The 22,868-nt window shown below is 36.5% G+C and overlaps 1 protein-coding gene across 2 annotated transcripts in view; it reads left to right on the top strand.

Moving 5' to 3' along the window:
• Positions 1-22,868, top strand: part of LOC144448845 (F-box/WD repeat-containing protein 8-like) — a 169,650-nt gene that overhangs the window by 8,713 nt on the left and 138,069 nt on the right. For both annotated transcript variants that reach the window (XM_078139155.1, XM_078139154.1), the window contains 2 exons: positions 611-775; positions 14,455-14,543. In XM_078139155.1, coding sequence (XP_077995281.1) covers positions 611-775; positions 14,455-14,543 — 254 coding nt within the window. The remainder of the gene's footprint in view (positions 1-610; positions 776-14,454; positions 14,544-22,868) is intronic.

Raw genomic sequence — 22,868 nt, 5'->3', positions numbered from 1 at the left:
CCATTGCCTTGGTAACCAAAATCACGATATTGTGTGGATTATTTTTCCAAAATGTGGCACAAAATGTGAAAAAAAAATTTGGCAAAAACTTGTCCTAATTTTTAACATATATGAGTCATTGTAACACAAATTGTTTAAAATGGAAGAACTGTTTCCATGGAAATGTGAATTAGGTTTTCAATCCCTGCCACCTTAGTACAAGATGACCTGGCCCTCATTCCCCAGCTACCTCAATGGTGGCCCCTCATTCCCCACAGCCTGCCACCTTATAGTTGTGACCGCCTCATTCCCTACAGCCTGCCACCTTATAGTTGTGACCCCCTCATTCCCCTACCCCTTAGTTGTGACCCCTTCATTCCTCCCCATCTTGGCTGTGACCCCCTCATTCCTCTGCCATCTTGGTTGTGACCCCCCCAGTCCCTGCCACCTTAGTGGCGACCCCTCATTCCTCTTCCACCTCAGTGGTAACCTCCACATTCCCCTGCCACCTTGGTTCTGACCCCCATTCCCTGCCACCTTGATGGTGATGACCAAGATGTCTACTATATTGCACTATCTGTAGACTGAGGTGATATTGAAGTATGGATATGTTTGTTTTCTGTAACTATAGGTGAGTGTTAGTTGGAGGAGCTTAGCTGATGATGATGTTCTTTGGTGTAAAGTATGTCACAAACTAGGCTACCACACAGATGTACATGCAGGGGATAAAATAAATTGGAAAGGTGTAGTCAAAGAATGCCTTGAAGGAGATACCAGGCTTCGAACAAACTGGAAGGTGAGTATTGTGTTAGATCTTAAGTTGTAACTACATCATCACATTTTGCAGCCTTCGTGTCAAATAGGGATATGTTCATGACTTGAATTAGCCCTTTGAATTCTACACTAGTGTATACCGGGTACATATTATCATGTCACTGGTAGTGAAGGCTATTGGGCAATGTAAGACGTTTCACTATTCCAACACACTCTACCTATCAACGTTATAAGCCTGTTTCACCTATATTCCTGTTCAAGAAGTTTGACATAGGTATAATGTTTAATGGGAGCAAATTAACTAACAAGATGACAAGATGGGCTTAAAAGTCCAATTCCTTCCAGCATGCATAGATCAATCGATCCATCCATCCATCCATCCATCCATCCATCCATCCACCCACCCATCCATCCATCCATCCATCCATCCATCAATCAATCAATCAATCAATCAATCAATCAACCAATCAATCAATCAATCAATCAATCAATCAATCAATCAATCAATCAATCAATCAATCAATCAATCAATCAATCAATCAATCAATCAATCAATCAATCAATCAATCAATCAATCAATCAATCAATCACATTTATTCAATCACATTTATAAAATGCCTGAAAATAGTACACATTAATTCTCAACTAGTAGGTTTGTTAAAATGGTCTTAGACTAGAATTTTTCTTTGGCTCATGGGTGTAAGGGGTTCATACAGCCATGCTGGTTAAGGGTTACTGAGCCAATTGGGTTATATAGCCATGCAGTATATATGACACTGTAAGGATTAATGTGCCTAGAGGGTTATATAGCCATACAGTACATGACATTCTAAGGATTAATGTTCCTAAAGGGTTATATAGCCATACAGTACATGACATTCTAAGGCCTAAGGGTTACTGGGCCTAGAGGGTTATATAGCCATACAGCTAGTACATGACATTCTAAGGATTAATGTGCCTAAAGGGTTATATAGCCATACAGTACATGACATTCTAAGGGTTAATGTGCCTAAAGGGTTATATAGCCATACAGTACATGACATTCTAAGGATTAATGTGCCTAAAGGGTTATATAGCCATACAGTACATGACATTCTAAGGGTTGAGTTTTCAAATGCCGCATAGTTTGAGTTATTTTACTGCAAAGTCTTATCATTCTTCTTTTGAGTGTGTTCTGATATTAAATCATTATTACTAGCTGCCACTACAAATGAAGTATAAATTAGTCAAATATATAGGTGTTTTACAATATGATAAATTTATTTTACCATTTCAGCAATTTATAATGTAAGCAGAATTAAAACCTGATCAATGTTCTGAAGCTGAATCTAATATCAAGTAGTGTGTTAACTGTGGTTACAACCATCAATTCCATACTTTGTATGTCATAATTCATTCTAGAGATAATATTAATTTCATGCTTTTAATATAACTGTATTTCAGTTTACATGTATGTGGTATTAGTCATGAATACAGTGTGTATTGAAATATTGAATGATACTGTTGTGAAACTGTTTATGGCCACCCACCACTTCTCTTCATGGGTGTTTTACTTGAGTCTTATGTGAAATATTTATATTGTAACATGTGGGTGGTTTTGTTATTATTTTTTTAAATGATACCATGGTCAGTTTATAGCCTGATTTCCATGTACTATGCAGGATTTCATGTACCAATAATGAAGTCGAAATATTACACAAGTACTAGAAATTATACATTTTCATGCTGAATTGCACAAAGATGGCTACTGGTCTTAGGTTCAAGAAAAAATGTTGAAAGAGATTTTATCATAATCCCAAATACATGAAGTCAATTGCTGTAGGGCAGCTCAGCTTAGGTTTATTGCACCATTTTTTTTATGCCACCAAAAGGAAGACATCACATGACTCCATAGATCATGTATGTAAAGCTGCCACAAAATGAATCTAGCTTTAAACCAAATGAACTTACCACTGTACAAAATACATGTAGCAGCATTTTCATCAGATATTCACATTCTGGGGCTGATCTATACCTGCACTTTATTTCCGCTCCATACTAAATTTTATTTCCCCATTGTAAAATATCAACATACTGGTTTAGCAATAAATCATCCTTTGGGGAGGCTTTTACCATTTGATGACAAATAGATGGACGATGAGTAACAAATAAAGTTGTCTAGTTGAAAACTTTTGTTCCATTTATGATTATAAGACTACCGGTATTACACCAGTCCTATTCTTTTGTTGGAGTGATCCATATTGCCTTTATAATTTACAGTTAAAGTTTTATGGCCAGCACATGGAGTCATTTAATATTGATTGCAGTTGTTTGTTGTAAATGCTTACTAGAAATAAAAATGAGTAGCCATTGTATGGTAATTTTTGTCCTATTTACTGCTAGTTTATGCTTTAGTCTGTAAGCCACAAAATTTACTGTTGTTTGCCACATTATAGAAAGTAAAACCATTATTATAATGGTTTATAAACATACTGTCGTAATTATTATTAGTCCTCCCCCCCTCCCCACATTACAATGGGCTTCATCTATCTGTCCGTCTGTCTGTGCATGTGTACGTGCGTGCATGTGTGTGTAATATGTAATTTCTCAGACTTATAATATCTGATGTCTTTCAAACCTGGCACAAAGGTGACCTATCATGTGAGACATATGCACATGTCTTTGTTTTGTGATATGTGCAAATTTGACCGAATGGTGGCCATATTTGTAGTTAAAAATCAATATTTAACTGTGATACATAGAGACTCCATTCAAGTGTCTACCCCTATTATACAAGTAAGATACAGCCTTTCTTTTAAGACATTGACCTTTTACCTTGACCTTCAAGACCAATTATCACAATCCAGCCATTTTGTTCCTGTCACAGAATTTGTTGCCAATTTGTTTTAAATCATGTTCACAAGTAATATTGGAGAAGAAAAATATACAAGTTTTAATTTTGGTGCTCACATAACTTTTAACTTACTGCATACTCAACAAATTTAATTTTCTGAGACGCCATTCAAGTGTCTATCCCTATATTATTAGGTGTACAATCTCATTTGAGACTTTGGCCTTTGACATTGACTTTTACCTTAAACACAGATGTTCGCTACATAAAGGGAATTATGGATAATTTATACGTATGCGGGAAATTCAAACTGCCATAAGGAGCACTGACTTTGAGCTCAAGTTTTAGTCCCATTTTGCACTTGAAAAGTTTTACATAACTCTCATATTTCATATATACTGAGTCTAAGTATATAGTGATTACAACTGAGTAGAAATAACTGACATTATTTAAGTTTGGTAGTCAATATAGCAGGTTTACTATCGAACTGGGCCTAATTTTGTTTCAAATTGGTCTAGTAAAAACCGTTGGCCGTGTTGTCAATTAGGCTTCCATGTTACACAAAGTGAACGACGCAAATAAAATGTTAAATGCCAAATATCAAACAATACAAGCGAACAAAAGGGTCTGTACATACTCCATATAGTCCTAGACATTTTGCTTAAAATGCAAGCTCACATGACTGTGTAAACATACATGAAAATGATATTATTACTGAAATAGAATGACATAGCAATGAACCCAAAATGTGTTATCTGTTCCTCAGTTTGATCGATATATGTTCCGAGTTGCTACATTCCTTAGTAAAATCATAATTTCCTCGAACTACAACTTTTTTGTGCTCCAAATTGAAGTGTTTTCTGTGAAATTAGTTGTGTCTTTGATTACATGACGTACCTAGGCTAGTTCCTATACCTGTAGACTAGCTGTTTTCTATGATCTCTGTGCATGCTGTTGAGATGATCGTAACGCAAACAAACTAAACTATGATCATGTAGGCATCAAAAAATGTTTGTTTTATTCGAATTTGAGAGTTGAGAAAGCGTATCAAAGTCTTTCCTAATTTCTCAAAAATAATTTCCACATTTTTTGGCACTATCTGACAATACTCTTTTGTCATGTAAAATAACAGCGACTGACATTGTAGGCAAACATGCAGAGCCAGAGCGGAGACCAAACTAGACTCGGTATTCACTTAATACCATGACGTATGTATGCATTTTGCGTTTGTTTGGAAATAGCTCGAGTGGTACTCTTACATATCGGGATAACTTTGAGAAGCACATGTATGTGCAAGATTTTATTGATTGTTTTGAGACATTGGATTTAGGAATACAAGTTTAATCATAAAACAGCCATAACCGATACTTTCAAAGAACATGGAAGAAAAATATTGGGAAAATCAATGACATTTCTACAAAACTCGAGAACGCAAGTAGATTTCCTGTATCATGAACTAATCTACCTGAGGGTATGATTTCCTGTATTATGAACTGATCTACCAGAGGATATTTATGAACTGATCTACCAGAGGGTATGATTTCCTGTATTATGAACTAATCTACCAGAGGGTATTTATGAACTGATCTACCAGAGGGTATGATTTCCTGTATCATGAACTGATCTACCAGAGGGTATGATTTCCTGTATTATGAACTAATCTACCAGAGGGTATTTATGAACTAATCTACCAGATGGTATGATTTCCTGTATTATGAACTAATCTACCAGAGGGTATGATTTCCTGTATCATGAACTAATCTACCAGAGGGTATTTATGAACTAATCTACCAGATGGTATGATTTCCTGTATTATGAAGTAATCTACCAGAGGGTATGATTTCCTGTATCATGAACTGATCTACCAGATGGTATGATTTCCTGTATTATGAACTAATCTACCAGAGGGTATTTATGAACTAATCTACCAGATGGTATGATTTCCTGTATCATGAACTGATCTACCAGAGGGTATGATTTCCTGTATCATGAACTAATCTACCAGATGGTATGATTTCCTGTATCATGAACTGATCTACCAGAGGGTATGATTTCCTATATTATGAACTGATCTACCAGATGGTATGATTTCCTGTATTATGAAGTAATCTACCAGAGGGTATGATTTCCTGTATCATGAACTGATCTACCAGATGGTATGATTTCCTGTATTATGAACTAATCTACCAGAGGGTATTTATGAACTAATCTACCAGATGGTATGATTTCCTGTATCATGAACTGATCTACCAGAGGGTATGATTTCCTGTATCATGAACTGATCTACCAGAGGGTATGATTTCCTATATTATGAACTGATCTACCAGATGGTATGATTTCCTGTATCATGAACTGATCTACCAGAGGGTATGATTTCCTGTATCATGAAATGATCTGCCAGAGGGTATGATTTCCTATATCATGAACTGATCTACCAGAGGGTATGATTTCCTGTATCATGAACTGATCTACCAGAGGGTATGATTTCCTGTATCATGAAATGATCTGCCAGAGGGTATGATTTCCTGTATTATGAACTAATCTACCAGAGGGTATTTATGAACTGATCTACCTGAGGGTATGATTTCCTGTATTATGAACTGATCTAGCAGAGGGTATGATTTCCTGTATCATGAACTGATCTACCTGAGGGTATTTATGAACTGATCTACCTGAGGGTATGATTTCCTGTATCATGAACTGATCTAGCAGAGGGTATGATTTCCTGTATTATGAACTAATCTACCAGAGGGTATGATTTCCTGTATCATGAACTGATCTACCAGAGGGTATTTATGAACTGATCTACCAGAGGGTATGATTTCCTGTATTATGAACTAATCTACCTGAGGGTATGATTTCCTGTATTATGAACTGATCTACCTGAGGATATGATTTCCTGTATTATGAACTAATCTACCTGAGGCAGTGAGGGTATGATTTCCTGTATCATGAACTGATCTACCTGAGGGTATGATTTCCTGTATTATGAACTAATCTACCAGAGGGTATGATTTCCTGTATCATGAACTGATCTACCAGAGGGTATTTATGAACTGATCTACCAGAGGGTATGATTTCCTGTATTATGAACTAATCTACCTGAGGGTATGATTTCCTGTATTATGAACTGATCTACCTGAGGGTATGATTTCCTGTATTATGAACTAATCTACCTGAGGCAGTGAGGGTATGATTTCCTGTATCATGAACTGATCTACCAGAGGGTATGATTTCCTGTATCATGAACTGATCTACCTGAGGGTATGATTTCCTGTATCATGAAATGATCTGCCAGAGGGTATGATTTCCTGTATCATGAAATGATCTGCCAGAGGGTATGATTTCCTGTATCATGAAATGATCTGCCAGAGGGTATGATTTCCTGTATCATGAAATGATCTGCCAGAGGGTATGATTTCCTGTATTATGAACTGATCTACCTGAGGGTATGATTTCCTGTATTATGAACTAATCTACCTGAGGGTATGATTTCCTGTATTATGAACTAATCTACCAGAGGGTATGATTTCCTGTATTGTGAACTAATCTACCAGAGGGTATGATTTCCTGTATCATGAACTAATCTACCAGAGGGTATTTATGAACTGATCTACCAGAGGGTATTTATGAACTGATCTACCAGAGGGTATTTATGAAATGATCTACCAGAGGGTATTTATGAACTGATCTACCAGAGGGTATGATTTCCTGTATTATGAACTGATCTACCAGAGGTTATTTATGAACTGATCTACCAGATGGTATGATTTCCTGTATTATGAACTAATCTACCTGAGGGTATGATTTCCTGTATTATGAACTAATCTACCAGATGGTATGATTTCCTGTATTATGAACTAATCTACCAGAGGGTATGATTTCCTGTATCATGAACTGATCTACCAGAGGGTATGATTTCCTGTATTATGAACTAATCTACCAGAGGGTATTTATGAACTAATCTACCAGAGGGTATTATGAACTGATCTACCAGAGGGTATTTATGAACTGATCTACCAGAGGGTATGATTTCCTATATTAATTTAAATCCTATACAGGAAATTATCAATTAATTAATTTAACAAAGGATCTGATTTAAGTCAAATTTAATTAATTTAAAATATGTTATAATTGTGAACTTAATGACGTGTATGCCAATTGAAAAATATGTACTAGCTAAATTTGCTGCATGGCATAATTTTCCCATAGGAATTTTCTCCTCTGTTAGAAATTAGTGTACATATGACATGTTTACTATGATAGCATTTGCAATTACAGTTACTGTATCAATGGACACAGATCAATCTGTTTTGATCAGCACATAAATTGTAGTAAACACCACACATTTACCTCAGTTCCAACTAAGACAAAATTCGTGAAATTCATGAAATGAAACAATGCTTGACTGGTGATACTTAGAGAGGTGCTATTGAAACTGTACCAACTGACCTATTTACTGAATCATCAAATAATGCATACGATTGTACATGCATTTATATTTATGTGCATGCATGTATATGCTAAGTTACACATACACACATGCACACCCACCCACACACATGCACACATACACACACACACACACACACACACATTATTGATGATTGTGAAATGTACTTTTGAATAATTTTTTGTAAACTGTATCACAACATCTGCCATATACAATTGTAATAGATGTTGAATTAAATTTTACTTTCATATAATTCGTGTAAATTATCGTATACCTCAACATATGTCACATATAATAAATAGGAATTGTACTATTGTACAATTTAGTTTTAAATTACATTTAACGTATGCCTTATAGAATAGGTTACTGGTCTGTCATAGAATATGACATATGTCCCTTACCCACTACCAGTATGTTACATTGTGATGGGTCCCTGGCTTCAATCAGACAATAAACATTGTATAATTGATTGTGTAGAATAGCTTCAAAATTATTATTACCTGTCCTTTTTACTTCTGACTGTTGACCCCATCTCACGTTACCACTGGGAACACTTCCTCTTCTTACCCCTGATTGTTGATACCTGAACTCAACCCCTTACTACTGGGAATACCTTCCCTTCTTTCATCTGACAAATTAATCATATCATGGCATCCTACTTGAAAAATCAATGTGAAACAACATTGACAAAGTCTTTATTTGTAACTCAATAAAGTGGAAAGATTAATAATAAATATGTAAAATGTTGTTATTGTAAGACTATAACAACTCTTTAGCTCTGTAATTGTCAGCCAAACCTGATTGGAGCTTAAGGGTTAGGTTGATTCTCCTTTGTCTGCCGTCCGTCATCATCTTCCATCTGTCAACTTTTCTACTTTCATCTTCTCTTCTAAAACTGCATTGTCAATTGATCTGAAATTTGGTGTGTATCTGTCATTTGATGAGCAGATATAAGTTTGTTTAAGACAAGTTGATCAGCGTCGCAAACCACGGCCTGTTTTACGGCAATGTTCTTAACAAGCCTCCAACTGGCCGTGGATGCATTCATATACTATATCTGTATTTATGGCATAGCTAATTTATTTGTTTTGTATGTAAACACTACAACCAATCAGATTGCCCCTTGCATACCACGTGATATACTGCTAATGCCTTGGCAAGCGCCTAGTACGTACTCTGAAAACTGACTTGGCCAAGTTGGGTTCTTGTTGCTGAAATTTTATTTTTGCCATCCTACAAACAAGATTGGATTGATACATGTATGAACATAAAATAATGATCTATAAATCTTGCCTCGAAGTGTCAAGCAGGGTTTGTGAGAGCATAGATTTGTTGTACCATCAGGCCGGGCGTCCGATACAATCGTGAGTTTGTAGCAAGTATCGAAGTAGGTTACAACGGGGATTATCTCAATAGGGCCATGGTTACAACAAGCCAAGATTGGCTGATTCAAGCGAGTTCACTTGAGATAATCTTAATTCCATTCACAACTTGTAGTTATTGAAGTGTTGTTTACCATGCATACGCTTGATTTTACAAGGAACTGAACCTGTTCTGAACGCTAATTAATTACGGCCTTTAGCATAGTGTCTTCGGGCGCATGAGTTAAGAACGCCGGGACGACTGCATTCATCACCCATACTAGTATTAATATTCTGTACAGTACCCGTTTATCAGCCCTTAATGTAAATGTTCAACAAATCTTTCCTCGTTCTTACTTTATACTCTTTAACCCCGTCAAATATTGGTTATCCTAGTAGATTTAAATGAGACTAGTAACTTTTAGTTTTACTCAGGTCTTTTGAATCGCTCGTTCACATTCACTCAGTGCATGCATCTGTACAACGTTTGCTGTTCACGCTAGCTAGCTGTGTTGGACTCGCTAACCACAGATTTTTTTACTGCAACGTCAAAAAATCGCCATGTGAATGTCCATCATTTCTGTTGTACTCCCCAATTATAGTGATTAGGACTTCTTTTTGGGAAAGTTGTATGTGTGAGTACCTGTAGTTTTTCTGCATTGCTGCAAACTTTGTGGCAGTTGCAATAATTTGCCATTTCATGTAAACATGAGGCCATTATTATCTGAAACAGATTCTTTGATCAAGAGACGGACTTTTATTGGTCAGATTATCATGATGTCATTGCTTATGAATATGTAACGTGAGATATGGCTTTGACAACCATAAGATGCCAGAGTATTTACTTCGAAATGTAGTAGTAGAAATAATAACTTTGGTTTGCGAGAATGAAGTTGATTGGTTCATCTTTATGCAAATTAGGTCTAAAAATAGAATTTTTGGTAATCAATGCTTCAAAAATCTTCTCCAAAACTACTGGGCCAATTGAGTTGAAATTCGTTGTGTAGGTGTCTTAGGATGAGCAGATATAAGTTTGTCCAAGACAAGTTGACTTTGTCATTAATATGCAAATTAGGTCTAAAAATAGAATTGTTGGTATAAATGCTTCAAAAATCTTCTCCAAAACTACTGGGCCAGTTGAGTTGAAATTTGTTGTAGGTGTCTTGAGATGAGCAGATAAGTTTGTCCAAGACAAGTTGATTATTAATATGCAAATTAAAAATATAATTTTCAGCACAACTGAAGTGATAAGGTTCAGAAGTGCTATAGGCATGGCAAATTATTCAAAAGTACATTTCACAATCATCAATAATGTGTGTGTGTGTGTGTGTGTGTGTGTATGTGTGTGTGTGTGTGTGTGTGTGTGTGTGTGTGTGTGTGTGTGTGTGTGTGTGTGTGTGTGTGCGTGCACGCGCGTGCGTGTGCGTGCGTGCGTGCATGCGTGTAAACGACTTCAAGTCAAATGCCACTGTACCGATTGCCATGATATTTGGTGGGTATATTACCTTGGATGTCTAGATGGGAAATTGTTCAAATCAAAAGGATCTTACCACTGGTGTGTGATTTGGGTAAACAAATTTGATTTTGGGTAAAAAAACTCCCAAACTACTGGGCAGATTGGCCTGAAAGTTGGTGGGAATGTTCTTGGGGGTGTTTAGTTTCAGAATTGTTCATGACACGATGATCCCATCAATGATATACAAATTAGGGCTAAAAATGTGTCTAAAATTGCAAAAGTACTATTGGTTGATTTGGCTGAAATATCACAGGGATGTTTCTGGGGATGTACAGATCATATGATATTGATTAAATGATAATCTCATTAGCGATATGCAAATTAGGACTAAAAAAACCCTAATTTTTTGTGTGAAATGTCTGTAGATATATTTAGGCCATAGGAGTGTACAGACATTATTGTTTTATTGATCTGATTAACATTAAAAGATTTTATGGGGTACTTAACATAATGTAACAAGTGTGTGTGAATGGCACTGGAATCAATCTCTCCTTGAGGTTGCTTGGAAACATTGTCTACCAAACTTTAACACTGAGCTACAGGTTGGTTCAAGGTAAAATGTGTTTGTCTGTCTGTCTGTCTGTCTGTCTGTCTGTCTGCCTTGTAGATGATGCAAGTGATTTTGGTATTGAGCGTTACCTCTCAAACTACTGGGGATGAAATTTGGTTATGATTCTGAAAGTGTTAGTCTGCAAATTGTGAGTGTGTCATACTTATTAAATCGGCCCTAGAAATCATGACTATGCCCTAGCAACAGTCAAAACTGCCTAGTGGAAGAGCTGAACAGCAGAATCACTTCTACACGTTGCAAAAAAAAAAAGAACAAAAAAAAAGAACAAAACCCCCCAAAACAGCCGAGCTATTCTGACCTACCGGTATTGGTCACGTGTTACATATTTTTTTTTTGATTTTGCAATATATTGAGTTACAAACACAGTCATCTTCAATGTTGTTTCATATTAATTTCTCAAGTAGGACACCACGATAAAATTGTTTTATAAATTAACCAGATTTAAACTGAATGCGTTTCATAAGGGCAAAGTTTTGAGATTGTCGTTCCTACTGACAACTGTTGGAATACAACAGAACATATGCAATAAGTTATTTTTTCTCATTGATTGCTATTTGCCCATTGCTGTTAGTGATCTCCTGGCCAACAACAACATATAATGTGAAGCTTTATAGAATGTTGTAGCATAGCACTCATCGTAGAAAGAGTTTTAAAAGTAAAAAAAAAGAAGAGAATTATTTCTGGTCAGCACCCATCACTTAAATACCCCTTCCCGGATTAATTTTTTTTTCATGTTTGTCCACCCAATTCAGTCTGCAGATGAAAGGAAAAACACAAAAGTAACTCTCCCTACATTGATTGCCACCAGTGTAGACAACCGCAGAACTAATCATGAATAAGCCATCTGCCCCACATATACACTTGCTGTAAAGTACTAAATAAAAAGAACAATAACTGCAATGATAAATAGATTTATTAACATTTGTTGAGAATGTAAAAAAAAAAAAGAAGAAAAAAAAAAAGAATTCGCATCGTCGCACCACTTTAGACAACATTCCCTGACCAGAAACTATGTTTTCCTGTTTAGTGGTCTACCAAAATATGCCAATAACTTATTAAAACTAAAAGCTATATCAATAATATTTTCAGGACAAGTGCGCTTTGGTATCGCAAATGTATGTATCGAATTATATTGAATTTTAAGCATGCATTCTTGAGATATAGACTAATTACTGAAAACCATTAATTATGTAAATTACTCATTAATATTCATTCGATGTTTTCCAAAACCCAATCAGTTCTTGCCACTACTCTATGGAACACGTGTACCAACTTTCATTTGACTTGAGGCTGTCATTTTTTTTAGAAAATGGTGATACAGACAGACAGACAGACAGACACACACACACACTTTTCACCCCTATATAACCTTCCTTACGGAAGGTAAAAATCCATAATAAATACCCAATCCTCATCCGTATAGCCACTTTAATGATATTGGATTACAATGGAAGTTATCTCTTGATCTTGACCTCTCTCACAGGGTCATACTCAATAAAATATTTCTGAAAAAATATTGCTTTGACCTTTACTTTAAGTTTAACAGTTCACCTAGTATTTGTAACTTTTGTCACTTGGTAGTGTGTGAGCACTCAAGATATCCACCTAGTATTTGTAACTTTTGTCACTGTGTACTGTGTGAGCACTCAATGTGTAAAGATAGCAACCTTGTATTTTTAGCCTCTGAAGGCAGGGGCTATTATGATGGGCTCCATCCATATATGTGCATCTATCTGTCTGTCTGTGTATCCGTCCCTAATACATCTTAAATCATTTCTTAGACATGCAATATCCAATTTCTTTGAAACGTGACACAAAGGGGACATATCGTAATGGGACATATGCACGTGAATTTGTTTTTTCGATATATACAATTTGACCTCATGGCATCCATATTTGTAGTTAAAAATCTGATTCAATATTATATTTACTGCATAACTCAAAAACTGTAAAATTCAGGTGTCTACCCCATATTATCAGATGCAAGCTATCTTTGACCTTGATCTTGACCTTCAGGGTCACTTCTCAAAATCAAGCCAATTCCTGCCTATCACATTGTAGTATTTACATATTGCCAATTCCTGCCTATCACAGACACATTGTAGTATTTACATATTGCCAATTTCTTTGAAATCATGTAATATAAGTATACACTATTTTTGGTGTTCATGTAATTTTTAGCACAACTGAACTGATAAGATTCAGTAGTGCTATGGGCATGGTGCAGTGTCTCTCTGTCTGTCTGTCTGTCTGTCTGTCTGTCTGTCTGTCTGTGTGTTTGTGTGTGTGTGTGGGGGGGGACGACGACAAAATAAAAAACCGCTAGACCAATTGCCTTGGTATTTGATGGGGACATTACTTTTGGTGTGTTGTTGGGAAATTGTTCAGTGGCCTCATTTGAGTGTCTACACCCATATTATCCATCATGAGCTTTCTAATGAGACCTTGATCTTTGTACTTGACCTCTATCTTCAAATAGCCAAAAAATGTTTGAATTGCATATCTACACCTCTGAGATGCATGGGCTGATTTCAACCAGACCTGGCTCAGATGTCAGATATAGTAGTCCACATAATACAGTTTAAATTGTTTCATGACCAGGGTGATGATGGTCAAATGGCAGCTATGGTTATCATAAAAATTCACTTGAACTTTATGTTAGAAGAAAATTAGTCAAAACAGGTGATCAGCAGCTGACCTGAGCAGTTACACTGCCTATTGTTGTAAAGTTTGGGGCTTATGATGTCATAGAGCCTGGACAAGTTTCATCTCACTTATAAGGAATGGCAGAAAGGAATAATTCTAACTTTGAATTTTGTCAGAATTTATCTTAGCGTTATAAAAAAATTGCCGTTGAAATACTTCTATCTAGCCAAGAATAAGTTGTCAAGCATTTATTGATGTATGTCTTATTATGCATATTATGATCTTAAGTTAATTGAGTATTTTCCATTTTTTCTATAAACGTAGGGTCGTATTGGAGGAGTTTTAACATTGGAGTATGTGGAGGGAGGTATTCTTACCAGTGTGCAGTCATGTGATGGTTACATCATAGCAGGGTGAGTAGTGTTAACATTGGAATGTGTGGAGGGAGGTATTCTTATAGCAGTGTGCAGTCATGTGATGGTTACATCATAGCAGGGTGAGTAGTGTTCACATTGGAGTGTGTGGAGGGAGGTATTCTTATAGCAGTGTGCAGTCATGTGATGGTTACATCATAGCAGGGTGAGTAGTGTTAACATTGGAATGTGTGGAGGGAGGTATTCTTATAGCAGTGTGCAGTCATGTGATGGTTACATCATAGCAGGGTGAGTAGTGTTCACATTGGAGTGTGTGGAGGGAGGTATTCTTATAGCAGTGTGCAGTCGATCATGTCATGGTTACATCATAGCAGGGTGAGTAGTGTTAACATTGGGGTATGTGGAGGGAGGTATTCTTATACCAGTGTCTAGTCATGTGATGGTTACATCATAGCAGGGTGATTAAAGTGTTAACATTGGAGTGTGTGAATGGAGGTATTCTTAGCAGTGTGCAGTCATGTGATGATCACATTAGCAGGGTGAGTAGTGTTAACATTGGAGAAATAATAAGTCTGATGGTAGGTTAGTGCCTATTTAAGTCAAAGATAAAATTATCTGGAACAGATACAAACTTTCTAAAAATTTAGGAATCTCACTTTGAATACAAAGAGTACTTTAATATCAGATGTATTTATAGTTGTGTATGTATATTTAGTATGCATTCCTCTACAGAATGACCAAGGCTTTATAAGTGGTGACAAACTTAAAAGCAGTGTCCTGAATTTTTGAATATATCTCAAAAGTACAAATACTTTTGATGTGAAAAGTAGGGCAAGACTGAACAACTTTGGGCCAAGTTTTCATTCAAGTGTTGTTTATCTCAGTCTATTTTGTTATTCAAACAGCATTGAGGACATGTTGACAATTTAATATGACAGAACCCCATGGCCTCGCAATGGATGGTAGGACATACAGAAGTTGTTTTCACAAGTGATTCGGTTTATTCTGCCACCGTATTTTCACTCACTATCATTTGTCATGAAAATACCGTGGCAGAATAAACCAAATCACTCATGAAAATGACTTCTGGATTCCCTACCATCCATTGTAAGGCCGTGGGGTTCTGTTATTATACCATCCATTGTGAGGCCGTGGGGTTCTGTTATTATACCATCCATTGTGAGGCCATGGGGTTCTGTTATTATACCATCCATTGTGAGGCTGTGGGGTTCTGTTATTATACCATCCATTGTAAGGCCGTGGGGTTCTGTTATTATACCATCCATTGTAAGGCTGTGGGGTTCTGTTATTATACCATCCATTGTGAGGCCGTGGGGTTCTGTTATTATTATTACATATGTACACCAAACATAATAATTCAGAAAGGGATGAACATTACTGCATAATGATTTGGGTCACCAACATCAGCTGGTAACCTTTTGACACTGTCTTATTGTTATGCAAATTTGCCATTTACATTGTAAAAAGTATGTTAGTTGATGTTTGCAAGAGAATAACGGACATTTTTTTAATTAACTCGCCAAATCCTTGAAAACCAACTGGAAGTTACACTTACTTGTCTAGTGCAACTAATAGTTTCATTATTGTATCCTTTATTTTCTAATCACTATCAATAGAGGTGGTGTTTGCATCCGGTTCGGAGGCAGCTAACACAAATCTGTGTAAGCTGCAGATGCATGACGACAGTTGGCAAATCTTGCTTTTCCTGGTCAGATATCAGTATAAATTGACCTACAGTAATGAACTTCCTTTAAAAATGTTTCATAGAATAAGTGTATTAATTATCCAGTGGAAACGTTTAAAATACTAGATACCTTTGATACATTATTAAACATCAAGATCGATAATGTTTACATACAGAATGTAGTTGAAGTGTTGTTTACTTGTTTGCAGTGAAAATATCTAACTAATTTGCATAGTTTTGTGATAGGTAAGCAACCAGTTTGCATAGTTACCTGATACTTCAGAACTTGCGATGGTCAAGACAAATAGTGAACTACGATATGAACCAACAAAATTTTTTCAAAAAGTGTGTAACAACCTGAATGATGCGTATGTGCTTAAAAACAAATGCATGTATTTGTTTATTTTCATCAGAAATTGGTTTTGCTTTAGGATCTGGTTTATCTCAATTTATCTCATTTGCGTATAGCCAACAGTGAAAATACCGGTTTTATTTCTGACTGTACATCAATGTTCACAGTGGTACATATGTAATAAACCCCAGTTCTTGTAACTTTTGGCTGTTTTTATTTGCTCGTAAAGCATTTTTATAAAATGTTTTATCTCATACAGAGTAGATGAATTTCCTCTCTGCTCGTCCATCTTTGTACTAAATTGACTTGATGTCTGTATGTAAATACCACATAGTTGACAGAAATTATCAACTTTTGGGAGAATGCAGTAAAAACTGGAGTGCTTGCAGGAGTCGTCGTTGTTGTTGTTGTTGCAATCATTTGAGTGAGTTTTAATAGATATGACAAGTATATGGAAATGTGACATGTTAACTTATGTATGTCAGATTGTATTCAAATTTACGCTAATGTATGCTAACAGACTAGTGTAGTAGCATTAGTCCTTCGAGTCCACAGGTAGGCTACAGTTAGCATACTAGTGTAGTAGCATTAGTCCTTTAAGTCTACAGGTAGGCTACACTTAGCATAACAGACTAGTGTAGTAGTATTTAAGTCCTTTGAGTCTACAGGTAGGCTACAGTTAGCATAACAGACTAGTGTAGTAGCATTAGTCCTTTAAAGGTGATTCAAAATGCTCAGATTCACTATCGCTAATTTGCTAGACGACATGTTTGTGAAATGCATTCTGGTTTTAAAACTTTTCAAAAGCGTCTGCAAACACCTTAAAATGACCTTTTTTCAGTCACTTCCCTTCGGATTTACTTCGAGAGATTTCGGGTATTTCCGGTCCCACCTAGACCACAGGATTTTATGACGTCATAAGGGGTACACGTTAGCACTAAGACTATGACGAGCGTAGTCACTAGGTGAACAAAACTCAACAGCATTGTGAAAAAATACATTGCTAGTGGTTGTAACAGACATCAGTAAACAAAAACTACATTCTACATGTCTTATTAACCAACATTTACCGATATTTACTCACACTTTCTGACTAATTGGCAGTGTCTGTGGGTATAAATGCTAAAATATTATCTCCCCATATTATGGCAAAATAAATCAAAACGGCTAGACTACAGTGTAGATATACATAAACACTTGTAATGTCGCTCGCGTGTTTCAATTTATTTATCTGATTTTTTTTTATTATTTGCCGAGGAGAAGCATTACAATATCTTTGACAGGCATGGCGTCGACAGCATATTATAGCCCACTATACTCGACTATACTCACTGATGTTGCCTTTTGAATGGCGCATTTAGCAACAAAGTAAACATATTTATTTTGAATAAATATACTAGCTGTTAGATTGCCATATTATCAGCAATAAAATTGTAAAGAATTGAGGAAATTTCGTGAGTTTAGTGTTGTCATTTACATGACTTTAGCAACTCGTCTGGAAGAAAACTTGTATGGTTTCCCTTGTTGCGATATCACTTAATTTAATGCAACAAGCCTATGTAATATTCATTAGAAGAATTCTGTAACGAATCATGGTATTCGAAGTATACAGTTTAGGAAACCAACAAATCAAATATCGCGATGTGTTCATGATATTAAATATGATTGGACAATATTGACGTCGGCAATCATGGTTATGAAAGAAAGCCTGCAACTAGATACTTGGCTAGCCACGTCCGGTCCAGTTTCTCAGGGTTTGTTTTGAAGTTAGAGACGTTATTTCTGTACGACTTGAAGAATTTTACAATATATCTGATTGATAAATATGGATTACATCAACACGTGGATAAATTTAACTCGACACGAATGTGTGCTTTGCTCTCCCGATTCCATACGTACATTGTACATACACTGCTTCAGCTTTGATCGGCGGAACTATCCTAGTATAACCTTCTGCCGCGGCCGCGGTGACTGCACAAAACTTGAGAACACTACCCCTCTACCGATATATAATAATCACCTGTATACCGTGATAAAAACAAGCAATAATTCGAGTCCCCAACAAGTCGATGAGACCTACTTCTGTTCTGTCCGATCCGAATGCGAGTTTCTTAGGTTTTATATGGGTTTCAGACTCGGACTAGAGTATTACGCCCTAGACAATAATAGATGTAAACTTGTGTTCACAAGCCAAACATGTGACAATACAAGACCACAACGAAAACTGTGAAAAATTTACAGGTCAGTCTCATTTTATTAGCACAACTGAACTGAAAGGTTCAGTAGTGCTATAGGCATGGCAAAGTGTCTGTCTGTCTGTCTGTCTGTCTGTGTGTGTGTGTGTATGTGTGTAAACAACGTAAAGTCAAAAACTGCTGGACCGATTGCTTTGATATTTGGTGGTCATGTTACTTATGGTGTCTAGTTGGGAAATTGTTCAAATGAAAGTGATTGCATCAGGGATGTGGGTTTTGGGTCAAAAAATGTGATTTTTGGTCAAAAAACTTAAACTCAGAAACTACTGGGCAGATTGGTGCGAAATTTGGTGGGAACATTCTTAAGGGGGTGTAAAGTAAGATTTGTTCATGACGGGATGATTCCATCAGTGATATGCAAATTAGGGCTGAAAATGTGTCTTTTTGGTTAAAAATCTATAATTCCAAAACCACTGAGCAGATTGGGCTGAAATTTAATGGAAATGCATTTAGGGATGTATGGACGAAGATATGTTAAGCATACCATGATTCCATGAGTGATATGGAATTAAGGTGTAAAAATGTGAATTTTGGTCAAAACTTATATCTCAAAAAATACTAAGTGAATGAGTTTGAAACTTGGTGAGATGTTTCTAGAAGTGTTATTCTTTGTCATTGCTTTTCCTCAAAAATCTTCAACTCTGAAATTACCCAGTAGATTGAGCTTAACTTTGTTGAGAATGTGTAGATTTGTCCTCATTAATAGCTGACACAGTGAGAACAGTACATTGTTAATTAACTATAATGTTTACTTTACTATTTCCTCTGGTGGTAAAGCCTGTAGCATGGCCAGTTTGGTTTATGACTGGATTATGTAATATATTGTAAGACAGCTGTTTCATCACCTACCCATATAAACTGAATGTAGCTGGCTTTTACAATATTACAATAAGACAACCAAGAAAGTTAAACATGTTACATTGGTATGACTTGGTTCCAAATTGATTTTAAAAAAATAAAGAAGTACAAAACCTTACACATCCCTTTAAAGTTTGATTAGGATGTTGCTATACTTGTCTTGTACACTTCCAACATAGGATGGCTGGATTATGATGATGGAAATTAGGTATGAAAATTTTGTTTTGGTTACAACTTTAAATCTTCAAAAAATTATATACCTATCATTGCCCTGAACATGAAGTTGTGCGGCAACGCAATATTTGCGCTATTTTATATGGACAACAAAATTAGGTCGGTCACAGTTCCATTTACATGATGCAATGACTCGGAGCGTACTTCCATAAGCTTATGCTCGGAGCAAATCGAATCAATTAGTGTATTATGGGATCAACAAAAATATTGTGGCACATGTCCCGATACGCCTTCTTGAATTTTCCCATTGGTATTCTAATAGCTAGTATATTTATTCGAGATGAAATATGTTTACTTTGTTGTTAAATGCACTGTTCAAAAGGCGACGCGAGTACGATTGGGCTAAAATATGCTGTCCTTGGCCCGGGGATGCCGTCAAACGTCACGACGGTATCTTAATGCTACGTGCTAACCATGTCTCCTTATGACGTCATAAAATCCCGTGGTCTAGGTGGGACTGGAAATACCCGAAAACTCTCGAAGTAAATCCGAAGGGAAGTGACTGAAAAAAGGTCATTTTAAGGTGTTTGCAGACGCTTTTGAAAAGTTTTAAAACCAGAATGCATTTCACAAACATGTAGTCTAGCAAATTAGCGATAGTGAATGTGAGCATTTTGAATCATCTTTAAGTCTACAGGTAGGCTACAGTTAGCATACTAGTGTAGTAGTATTAGTCCTTTGAGTCTACAGGTAGGCTACAGTTAGCATAGCAGACTAGTGTAGTAGTATTAGTCCTTTAAGTCTACAGGTAGGCTACAGTTAGCATAACAGACTAGTGTTACAGTAGTAGTATTAGTCCTTTAAGTCTACAGGTAGGCTACAGTTAGCATAACAGACTAGTGTTACAGTAGTAGTATTAGTCCTTTAAGTCTACAGGTAGGCTACAGTTAGCATAACAGACTAGTGTAGTAGTATTAGTCCTTCGAGTCTACAGGTAGGCTACAGTTAGCATAGCAGACTAGTGTTACAGTAGTAGTATTAGTCCTTTAAGTCTACAGGTAGGCTACAGTTAGCATAACAGACTAGTGTTACAGTAGTAGTATTAGTCCTTTAAGTCTACAGGTAGGCTACAGTTAGCATAACAGACTAGTGTTACAGTAGTAGTATTAGTCCTTTAAGTCTACAGGTAGGCTACAGTTAGCATAACAGACTAGTGTTACAGTAGTAGTATTAGTCCTTTAAGTCTACAGGTAGGCTACAGTTAGCATAACAGACTAGTGTAGTAGTATTAGTCCTTCGAGTCTACAGGTAGGCTACAGTTAGCATAGCAGACTAGTGTAGTAGTATTAGTCCTTCGAGTCTACAGGTAGGCTACAGTTAGCATAGCAGACTAGTGTTACAGTAGTAGTATTAGTCCTTTAAGTCTACAGGTAGGCTACAGTTAGCATAACAGACTAGTGTAGTAGTATTAGTCCTTTAAGTCTACAGGTAGGCTACAGTTAGCATAACAGACTAGTGTTACAGTAGTAGTATTAGTCCTTTAAGTCTACAGGTAGGCTACAGTTAGCATAGCAGACTAGTGTTACAGTAGTAGTATTAGTCCTTTAAGTCTACAGGTAGGCTACAGTTAGCATAACAGACTAGTGTAGTAGTATTAGTCCTTTGAGTCTACAGGTAGGCTACAGTTAGCATAACAGACTAGTGTTACAGTAGTAGTATTAGTCCTTTAAGTCTACAGGTAGGCTACAGTTAGCATAACAGACTAGTGTTACAGTAGTAGTATTAGTCCTTTGAGTCTACAGGTAGGCTACAGTTAGCATAACAGACTAGTGTTACAGTAGTAGTATTAGTCCTTTAAGTCTACAGGTAGGCTACAGTTAGCATAACAGACTAGTGTTACAGTAGTAGTATTAGTCCTTTGAGTCTACAGGTAGGCTACAGTTAGCATAACAGACTAGTGTTACAGTAGTAGTATTAGTCCTTTAAGTCTACAGGTAGGCTACAGTTAGCATAACAGACTAGTGTTACAGTAGTAGTATTAGTCCTTTAAGTCTACAGGTAGGCTACAGTTAGCATAACAGACTAGTGTAGTAGTATTAGTCCTTTGAGTCTACAGGTAGGCTACAGTTAGCATAACAGACTAGTGTAGTAGTATTAGTCCTTTAAGTCTACAGGTAGGCTACAGTTAGCATAACATACTAGTGTAGTAGTATTAGTCCTTTAAGTCTACAGGTAGGCTACAGTTAGCATAACAGACTAGTGTAGTAGTATTAGTCCTTTAAGTCTACAGGTAGGCTACAGTTAGCATAACATACTAGTGTAGTAGTATTAGTCCTTTAAGTCTACAGGTAGGCTACAGTTAGCATAACATACTAGTGTAGTAGTATTAGTCCTTTAAGTCTACAGGTAGGCTACAGTTAGCATAACAGACTAGTGTTACAGTAGTAGTATTAGTCCTTTAAGTCTACAGGTAGGCTACAGTTAGCATAACAGACTAGTGTTACAGTAGTAGTATTAGTCCTTTAAGTCTACAGGTAGGCTACAGTTAGCATAACAGACTAGTGTAGTAGTATTAGTCCTTTAAGTCTACAGGTAGGCTACAGTTAGCATAACAGACTAGTGTAGTAGTATTAGTCCTTTAAGTCTACAGGTAGGCTACAGTTAGCATAACAGACTAGTGTAGTAGTATTAGTCCTTTAAGTCTACAGGTAGGCTACAGTTAGCATAACAGACTAGTGTAGTAGCATTAGTCCTTTAAGTCTACAGGTAGGCTATAGTTAGCATAACAGACTAGTGTAGTAGTATTAGTCCTTTAAGTCTACAGGTAGGCTACAGTTAGCATAACAGACTAGTGTAGTAGTATTAGTCCTTTGAGTCTACAGGTAGGCTACAGTTAGCATAACAGACTAGTGTAGTAGCATTAGTCCTTTGAGTCTACAGGTAGGCTACAGTTAGCATAGCAGACTAGTGTAGTAGCATTAGTCCTTTAAGTCTACAGGTAGGCTACAGTTAGCATACTA

Source organism: Glandiceps talaboti, chromosome 18, assembly GCF_964340395.1.
Source record: "Glandiceps talaboti chromosome 18, keGlaTala1.1, whole genome shotgun sequence".
NCBI lineage: Eukaryota > Metazoa > Hemichordata > Enteropneusta > Spengelidae > Glandiceps > Glandiceps talaboti.
The sequence above is the reverse complement of the archived record's forward strand: the minus strand, read 5'-3'. Positions and strand labels throughout refer to the sequence as shown.